This window comes from Natator depressus, chromosome 14 (assembly GCF_965152275.1).
Source record: "Natator depressus isolate rNatDep1 chromosome 14, rNatDep2.hap1, whole genome shotgun sequence".
Taxonomy (NCBI): domain Eukaryota; kingdom Metazoa; phylum Chordata; order Testudines; family Cheloniidae; genus Natator; species Natator depressus.
This window is the reverse complement of record NC_134247.1, coordinates 37,714,064-37,723,787: the sequence shown is the minus strand read 5'-3', so window position 1 is coordinate 37,723,787 and position 9,724 is coordinate 37,714,064. Positions and strand designations below refer to the sequence as shown.

At 45.8% G+C, this 9,724-nt stretch overlaps 1 protein-coding gene across 2 annotated transcripts; it reads left to right on the top strand.

The window, feature by feature from the left end:
• Positions 1-1,792: 1,792 nt before the first annotated feature.
• Positions 1,793-5,948, top strand: LOC141998536 (uncharacterized). 2 transcript variants are annotated; one of them, XM_074971399.1, is made up of 2 exons: positions 1,793-1,896; positions 3,895-5,948. In XM_074971399.1, exon 2 carries the CDS (start codon positions 4,108-4,110, stop codon positions 4,963-4,965), a length of 858 nt encoding a protein of 285 aa, XP_074827500.1. In that variant the 5' UTR covers positions 1,793-1,896; positions 3,895-4,107; the 3' UTR covers positions 4,966-5,948. The 2 variants fall into 2 exon arrangements, with proteins under 2 accessions (XP_074827500.1, XP_074827499.1); XM_074971398.1 differs by having other exon boundaries at positions 1,799-1,979.
• Positions 5,949-9,724: the final 3,776 nt, after the last annotated feature.

Genomic DNA, 9,724 nt, shown 5'->3' with positions numbered 1-9,724 from the left:
ACTGTTGGGTGGAGAAATTGGAGTCTGTCTTTATGTCCCATCCAGACAGCAGAGGGGAAGCAAAGGCAGGGAGGGAGTTCATACCAGCTGTCAGCCAGGATGGGTGTGAAACTGTGTGTGACATCTGCCATGAAGATATGACACCTACTAGTTACAACCCTGACGTGGAGAGATGAGGCGGAACTGGGGAATCCCTCTCATAACATTTCTGGAGGCATCTGGCACTAATCAGAGGGTTTCTCTATCAATTTCATTGGTACTTCGCCTGTGCGAGTGCCTTTCCTAGCTTTCCTCAGCGCGCTGGAGATCGGGGATCATCAGCTCTTCCCCTTGTTCTAGCTGGGTGATCAGGTCAGGTTCGGGAATGGGGGTGAAATCAGGATGCATCATGTCTGATTAGTTTGTCAGAGGAACATTCCTTGATTGTGCCTTGGCCCCGCACTGTGCTGGGAGGGAGACATGGAATCTGAATGCGTCTGAACAGAGGGGAACATGGTCACTGAGCAGCAGATGTCTGACACTTTCTGTGTCCCCTGCGACCGGGGGAGGGTCTCCCAACATTGCAGGAGTACTAAAATCTTTGGCTAATAATGTTAAAAATTCGGGCCTTATTTCTAATCAGAATTTGTCTGGCTTTAATTTCCAGCCATTAGTTCTTGTTATGCCTTTCTCTGCTAGATGAAAGAAATTTTAAGTACCTGATATTTTCTCCCTGTAATCAAGTCAATAATTCATGGCAATAGTTCTGCAAAACGGAGGGAATCATCTATAATTCAATAATTAGAGGTGGCAAAACATCAGTGAATACTGAGATTTTTTTTATCAGGATTGATAAGTGAGCGAGAAAATTAGGCAAATCTATGAAAATGTACATATCTTCACTAATTAAACAAAAAAACCAGAAATATCTGATAGGTTTTTATATTAATAATGCATATGTAGATGAAAACAATAAGCAATATTTACACAGAGATTAATAATGTATAAATACAGAGAAACGGATCAAAATCAGATAGGCGACCGGGGGAGCGGGCTATCCCACCTCCCACCCCCCCGCGGCCAGAGGGCCTGGTTCTCCCTGACGCATGCAGCCCTGGGGCCGGTGGAGTTCGCATCCCCCAGCAGCCAGAGGAGCTGGATCTCCCTACGCCGGCCCCAGAGGAGTTCTGTGCCCCTCCTGAGGGATCCCATGTCCCTGCTTGCCCCTCCTTGTGCACAGCCCTGGGTGCAGCCGCATTGTGCATTGAAGCATCCACCTCAATGTGGGATGGAAAGGGGGTGACTTCAATATCCCAGGGAGAGCGGACAAGGGGGATTTCTATGGGGACTGAGGATTGTTCCTGAGGGTCTCCAAAATCAAAGGGGACACAGGGCAATGGGGGCCTGGCCCAGGCAGTACTTAATTTGTGCCAGGGCTGAGCCCCGGACCTCTATGCTTGTTGCATCAGTTATGAATGTAAAAAAATTGCTTGAGCCCCCCAGCCCCTCTTTCATTACAAATTAAGCCCTGGATCCTGGCCCTAGAGAGGCTGCCCATAGCCCCATGCTGCACGGGAGGCGTTTCTCAGTGGCACTGATCTGTATGCTATTTCCTCTGCAGGTTTCTAGAGTTCAAGGGCAGAGAGAGAAGGGCTCTGGCCCCAGATCTTTCCTGGGCCAGGGCTGTGCTAGGTGAGGGGGCAGAGAGTTTCATTAGCTGCTGTATCCAGAGGGCTCTGGTTCTCCGCTCGGGCCAGGAGGGGGAAGCTGTGTTTGCTCTGGCTTTGTTTATCTTCCTGGGTCAGGAGCTGCTGTCTCCTCCCTTGTCATCTGGGGAGGAACCAGCAGCTGCTGCTCCCCAGCCGGGTCTGTGCAGGGGAGAGACCTTCATTAAAGCTCCTTCTGTGCCCAGCCCAGGTGGGGATTTTTTGGAACTAGCCCCTGGGCCCTGGGGCATCCCCAGGCTCTGCCAACACCAGCTCCTGAGCCGGAGACTCCAGGTGATGGAGGGATGGGCAGGAAAGTGACTGCACAAAGGGCCCCAGGAGACTCGGATCTGGCAGCTGTGTGAAGTTGCCTGGGAGTTGATCTCTCCTTTGCAGCACCCCTTTGTGGGGAATCTGCTCCGGGGGCAGGGGGGCAAACTGGGGGATTCAGGAGGGGAAACAGGGAAGGGGAGACCAGGAACAGGCCCCACCCACTGGGTTTTCCCCTTTGTGTTTCTGGATTGTCAGAAAGGGAAAGGGTGAATAAGGAGGCAGAAATGAAGGAAAAGCAGTGAGGGGAATGGGGAGGGTGTGTTTGTGGAAGGGTGGTTATTCTTCCTTTAAAAAACAAACCCATTACTTCCCACCCATCTGCTCTCCCAGCCCTGGGGTCCCCCCCCCCTTGAATTCCACAGAAATCTCTTCACTATTCAGCTGCTGACAGGGATGTTTCCTGCAGCAAATACATCCCAGCTACAAGGAGGCAGGGTCCTGTGTTAACGAACAGTGCAGTATGTGATTCTAGCATTAGAGATTGTATTACAGTATAATGTGCTGGACGAAATTGATATTCCCCAGATACCCTTGATTCTGGCACAGCCTAGCTGTGAGTGTTGGACTTTGCAACCTTAATAACATTTTCTTAATGTAGTTTTTGAGGGTAATATAGAAAAAAAAACCCTCCAATTCTGATGCTTCTCTTTATAATTATCTTCTCTGGCCACTTTTCTCTCCAATAATCAAACATTGCTGGACCATCCTTCAGCTTTTTGCTCTTCTTGAATTTGGATATAAAATCCTATCTGATTTTGATCCGTTTCTCTGTATTTATACATTATTAATCTCTGTGTAAATATTGCTTATTGTTTTCATCTACATATGCATTATTAATATAAAAACCTATCAGATATTTCTGTTTTTTTTGTTTAATTAGTGAAGATATGTACATTTTCATAGATTTGCCTAATTTTCTCGCTCACTTATCAATCCTGATAAAAAAAATCTCAGTATTCACTGATGTTTTGCCACCTCTAATTATTGAATTATAGATGATTCCCTCCGTTTTGCAGAACTATTGCCATGAATTATTGACTTGATTACAGGGAGAAAATATCAGGTACTTAAAATTTCTTTCATCTAGCAGAGAAAGGCATAACAAGAACTAATGGCTGGAAATTAAAGCCAGACAAATTCTGATTAGAAATAAGGCCCGAATTTTTAACATTATTAGCCAAAGATTTTAGTACTCCTGCAATGTTGGGAGACCCACATTCAAATCCCTTCTCCACATCCCAAGCAAGTGCCTTAGCCGCCGGGGTAAAGGTTATAAACGAGGCACCACTCTCTTCTCTTCTGGCCATTTTGTGAAAGGAGCCTTGGCCCCTCCACACTTTTGAGAGGTGTGCGGAGGAACAAACTATTTGGGGAGTTCAATCAAATTCACAAATAGTTTCAGGTTGACTGAAACTATGTTCTTCAGCAAATAAACTCTGGCCAAAAAATTCAACCCAGCTCTATTTGTGAACAGACTCCCGCAGTTCTGCTTCACCTCCATCCAACCAGGGTTGAACCAGTAGGTGTCATCATGCACTCATGAACTTGTCTCTCTCCCCAGCGGAAGTTGGTCCAATGAAAGATGTTACCTCACCCACCTTGTTTCTCTAATACCCTGGGACCGACACGGCTACACTGCACTGCATACATCATATACTCCTAGCTTCTCACCTGTCCTAACTGACAGCTGGCAGGAGTTCCCGCCCTGACTTTATTTCCCCTTGAGTGTTTGGATGGGATGGGGAGGCAGAATCTAATTCCTCAGTCTCCTAAACAGTTATTATATTGTGTTTCCGCTCTTTGCTGTACTCCTTTCTTTCCAGCCCAGGGAATGACTGCTCTCTGGATTCTATTTCTCTCTCTCTCTCTCTCCCAGAAGGTGATGGGACAGTGAGTGAGAACGAAGGAGGAGAATCCTCAGCAGAAAATCCTCAGCAAGTGTAACTGCGTGGGACGTTATCAAGAAGAACTGAAGGGAATTTCTTCCAGAGTCGTAAGAGAGGCAGCTAGGAAAAAGGTGGATAAATCTATTTATTGTGGGAGTGGCTGTGGGAATCTCAAGGAAACTACAGCCCAGCAAGGAATCCAAATGGGAGAGAGAAAAAATACATCCACTGAGTTTGGGAAAAGTTTTAATGACAGCTCACATCTTCCTAGACATCAGAGAACGCTCATGGGGGAAAGACCCTTCAAGTGCTCGGACTGTGGGAAAAGCTTCAGTCTGAGCTCAAACCTTCTTACCCACCAGAGAACCCACACGGGAGAGCGACCCTATAAATGCTTGGACTGTGGAAAAAGTTTTAGCCTGAGCTCAAACCTTCTTACACACCGGCGACACCACACGGGAGAGCGACCCTATAAATGCTTGGACTGCGGGAAAAGTTTCATTCAGAGCTCCGATCTTATTTCACATCAAAGACTCCACACGGGAGAGAGACCCTATAAATGCCTTGACTGTGGGAAAAGTTTTATTCAGAGCTCACACCTTATTAGACATCAGAGTCTCCATTTAGGAGAGAAACCCCATAAGTGCCTCATCTGTGGGAAAAATTTCACTCAGAAGTCACACCTTATTAGACACCAGGGAATTCACACAGGAGAGGAGCCCTGTAAGTGCCCTGACTGTGGGGAAACATTCGTTCAGAGCTCACAGCTTATTGTGCATCAGAGAATCCATACGGGAGAGAAACCTTTTAAATGCTTGGACTGTGGGAAAACCTTCAGTCGGAGTTCCCACCTTATTGTACATCAGAGAACCCACACAGGAGAGAAGCCGTATAAATGCTTTGACTGTGGCAAAAGTTTTAGTGTCAACTCAAACCTTATTACACATCAGAGGACCCACACAGGAGAGAGGCCCTATAAGTGTCTGGACTGTGGGAAAAGTTTCCAGCGGAGCTCACATCTTATTAAACATCAGAAAACCCACACAGCAAAGAGGACCTGAATGTGGGTGACTCTTCACTTCGGGCTATGATCATAACAGGCTTCTGCAAATCCATACAAGATAGAGACCTCCTAAACATCCTCTGTGTGGCAAATGTTTCAAGCAGAGTTCACATCAAATTGGACATGAGAGACTCCACACAGCAGAGAAATTGTAGCGGGCTGCCAGCCTCTGTTGTTGTTAGCTTTCTGTTTAATGCTTGTCTCTTCTAAGTGCTCTAAAACTTGCATGGTTACTCGGATTGCTCTGATATTTGGTGTACCTCATGGGTTCATGGGGTAGGGTTAGTGAAATAAAATTGGGGTCACCTGAGTATGGGGTTCCTGAGATACAGCCCCCTGACCACAGCTTCTTTTTGCAAAGTTGAGCGGTTCCACCAATGTTTTTTTGCCCAGATCTGGGGATCTGTCACAGGGTTCGAGGCTGCATCACCTCTAACCCTGTAACTCTGAGAGCCTCACAATGCTTTGCTACTGTAACTCCCTGCCTGGGATGGTCACAGTCAGCAACAAGCATGCAGGTCACAGCTTGAGTGTCTGTGTATAACTCCCACCCTGGTCCAGCCACTCTGACCCCAGCAACACAGCAGTCACACTCTCTGCTCTCTACCAGCCTGGGTTACCACCAGCAGGGTGACCCCAACACACTCCCAGTCCCGAATTTTCCCCGAACTGTGTGCTCTGCAATGCCCAATGTCAAACAAATTTATTAACAAAAGGTCATAGGTTAAGTGATGCTGACTAAAAGGAATAAAAATAGAGATGTTTACAAGCAAATGAAAGTGAAAATTTGTATCTAAAAGTTGAAAACTGAATCTAGCGAGGTACAGGCTTTATTCAAGATGGTTTCTCTCAGCAATCTTCCTTCTTGCCAGCCAGAGCTGACTTTCTCTCCATCAGGATCTTCCGCAGAAGCCCAAGGGACTGGCTTCCCTTGTCCTTCTGGGTGAAAGACCTTTGCCTTTTGATTTCTTACCTATATTCAGTTCCCAGAGACTTCAACCCCCGCCCCTTTGGTTGAAGGGCGCAACTTTCTCAGCTCGCAAGAGTGCTGTTCCTTTGTGTCTATCTAATGAGGGATCCCAAAGACGGCTTCTGTCCTTGCTTATGTTTTCCAAATTTCAATGACCTTGCTTCAAGAGGCAGGATGCCTCATGCTCTACTTCCCTTTCTGTGGACTTCCCAACCCTCTGCTGATTTCTATGTAAATGGGGCTTCCATTGTTTTTGGTTAAACCTTGCATTTAGGGTGACCAGATGTCCTGATTTTATAGGGACAGTCCTGATATTTGGGGCTTTGTCTTATATAGGCACCTATTACCCCCCACCCCTGTCCTGATTTTTCACACTTGCTGTCTGGTCACCCTACTTGCATTTCACCTTTCATTGCAGCCAGGTAGATAGTTGCCTTCTCTCCTACGTGTTTCTCCCTGTCTGGCCACAGACTTTAAAGCATAATATCATTAGGTGTCCATATTTCCTCATATAGTGTTAATATGGACCTTTCATAATGCTATTAATCACCAGTGTGTCATTAGCTTTCAGAAAAGACCTCACTCTATATACTTCTATAAGTACAGTAATATTATATCCAATCAGTTGATTCAGTTGCTTATCACTTGAGGTTCAGCCCCTCCGTCTTTATACACCAGTAAACGTTTGCAATATATTCTCCTGAATGTTACTCCTCCAAGTAAAGTTTATGTGAGGAAGGCAACATGGGGTCGTGTGGTGATGGAAGCTCCATGCTGGGTTTTTTTCCCCCTGCTGGTATTAGCTAAAATTCAAATTGTTCTGTTCCCTGCAATCTCTTTCCTCAGATGTCTGGATAGTCCCGTTTATAAGTAAATTGAGGTAAACACACATTCCTTTGTTTAGGACAAACCTATGTCACACCTTTACCAAGGCAAGGCTGTCTGGTCTTGAACATGTTCTAGTAACATCATACGGGGGAACTCGTAAGTTTACATATAGTGTTGCTACGTACATTTCACCATGGTATGGTTGAGCAGCTAGTGATTTGTTTTTAAATGATACCTCACACGGCCTATTTTGTGCAAAGATTGTTGCAATAGTGTGGCGGGGTGTGTGTACCTGGATGTTTTGGGTCACAGGGTCAAACCATGGCTCTGATCTGGACACAGGGATCTCCGGGGCTGGAGCACCCAGGGGAAAAAAATAGTGGGTGTATTTAGCGGCAGGGAGGAGATGCTCAGGGAGGGGGCAGAGCTGGGGCGCAGCGGGGTGGGAAGAGGCGGAGTGAGGGTGGGGTGTTGGGGAAGGGGCGGGGCGGGGCCTTGGGGCAGAGTGGGGGTGGAAGCACCCAATCAGAAAAATGAAAGTCAGCGCCGGTGCTAGCACTTCACATGTATCACAGCTAATGCATGGCATCTACTGTCCCTTTCAAACTGATGTTGACAAGAGAGCTAGGTCTCAAGTTAGTCACTGACCTAACACTCATGAGTTAAACGGATTCCACTGAGCATGCCCAGAAAAGGCAGCCAACAGGCTTTTGAGTGTACCATTTCTCACGAAGTTGAATAGCTCAAGAGCACGTGCAGTTGCCACTGTTCAACCCAACCTTCAGCCAGTGGTAGCTTGTATCCAATCTAGGACTAAACTCTGTCTCTCTTGGGGGACAAGGCAGGTGAGATAATACGTTTTATTGGACCGACTTCCCTTGATGAAAGAGACAAGCTTTCGAGCCACACAGAGCTCTTCTGCAGGGCTGGGAAAGGTACTCCGAGCATCACAGCACAATGCAAGGTGGAGCAGGTTGTTTAGCATAAGCAGTTAGCACATATTGTAAGTGACCATTCAAGGCAGACCATTACCACCTCTGCAGGCACAGGACAAAAAGAGAGGGGTAGCGGGTTACAGCTTGGCCTAATAAGCCATAAATCCAGTGTGTCTGTTCAGTCCTTGATTTTAGGTGTCTAGCAGTTATGAATTTAAGCTCCCAGGCTTGTCTTTTGAAAGTGTTGGGCAGGTTTGCTTTGAGAATGGGGACTGAGAGCTCAGATATGGAGTGATCACTTTGTGAAAAGTGTTCACCTCTTTTGTCTTTTAGCATTTTCCTGTGTGAGTTCGTTCGAGAGCGTAGTGATTGTCTTGTTTCACCCACCTAGTTGTTATTGGGGGAGTTATTTTGGGGAAGTGTCATCAAGCTACTTTTTAGAAATAAAATAAATTAGACACACGATTGCTTGTTGAGAGCGAAAGGGAATTTGGGGACAGAGGTGATGGGTGGGAGAGGGGTTTGGGGCTGCAGTGACTCAGGGGAGAGGGGCTATAGGACCAGTGACTGTTGAGGCAAGTTTATATCAGCATTTGATAATTAAGAGAATATGAGGAAAACTTTGAGAAGATTTACACAAATTGGCTATCTTGAGACAGGGGAAAAAGCAAAATCTGAAAGGTTTGGTATTGATAGTGGGCATTTAGAGGAAAAATAAGCAATATTTGTGCACACAATATATTAGTAATCCCTAAACAGAAAACTTTATCAACAGCTGTAGGGGATTTATATTAAAATTCAGTATGTGACTAAAAGGGAGAATAGCGAGAGATTGTGTAGCCATATTTGAATACTGGAGAGAAAAAAGCCAAGAACAGAGGGGATTATAGCTACAGATTAGCTAATTATATAGAAGAACAGAAAAAACAGGAGGGCTTTATATTAACATTACCCTCAACCTGTTACATTAAAAGGTAGTTCTTAAGGCTGAAAAGTCAAGCAGTTTCAGTTAGGCAGTGCCAGAATCAAGGATGTGTGGGCAAAGTTATTTCTTTTCCCTTGTGTCTTGGCATTAGGATATAATCTCCCATGACAAGATCACATGCTACTGTGCTCATTAGCACAGGACATCTCTGCTGGAGCAAACATGTCCCTGTCAGCACTTAAAACTGGGAAGATTTGCCCATCTCTGTGGAATTCAAGCTTGTTCCCGGGGCAGCCATGGGGTCAGATTAGTAGATGAATTAATCATCCCCAAAACAAACACATTCTCCTCTCTGCTGTGTCACCACCTCTGCTCCATCTTAGTCATGGCAAAACACACTGACTCCCTTGAAACAGCTGTGTGTGGTGTTAGTCACATTTTCTCTGTGTGGGCCACAAATTGTGCTTTTGCCCTTTCTGCTTGTCGTTTTGAACAATTTAAAACTGAAATCCGTTTTTCTGAGGGCTTTACTGGAGTCTGGAAACGGGCGTGGATGTGAACTGTCGACTCAGAGAAGTCATAAAACTTACACAAAAAAATCACCCTTCGGTTCAAGGGTCTCTCTGTACAGAAATCTTCATGTTCCGGGTGAAGTCGGGAGAAAATACTGACAGAATCAGCCCACAGCAAGTAGGACACAACTTGTTCCCAGGTCACAGGATGCCTCTGATATTAAGCCAGGAAGTGATTGTAAGTCTGACAGTCCCTGGGATGGGAATGTTAGACTGTTCAGCATCTAACACAGCACAGCCAGGCCGGATCGACACACACGGCTGTCACTGACATAACTATATGGGTTTAATTCCCCCCGTTGGTTATTTCAGTGCAAATCTGTATGTGTCTGAGACACTCTTGTTTCAGATGAAGAGCAGCCTAAATTTGTTTCTTTTCATATTCATCACCCACTTTATCCTCCCCCTGCCTTTTCTTTCCATTCCCTTTTTATTTCTCTACCCCCTTCCCCTCGCATTCCTTCTCCTCCTTGCCCCATGTAGGTCAAACTTCCTTATTTTCTTATCTTTCCTCTATTCCTTCTCCC

Excerpts from the sequence above, each read along its gene's own strand:
- LOC141998536 (XM_074971399.1), top strand. The coding sequence starts at position 4,108 with ATGGGAGAGAGAAAAAATACATCCACTGAGTTTGGGAAAAGTTTTAAT.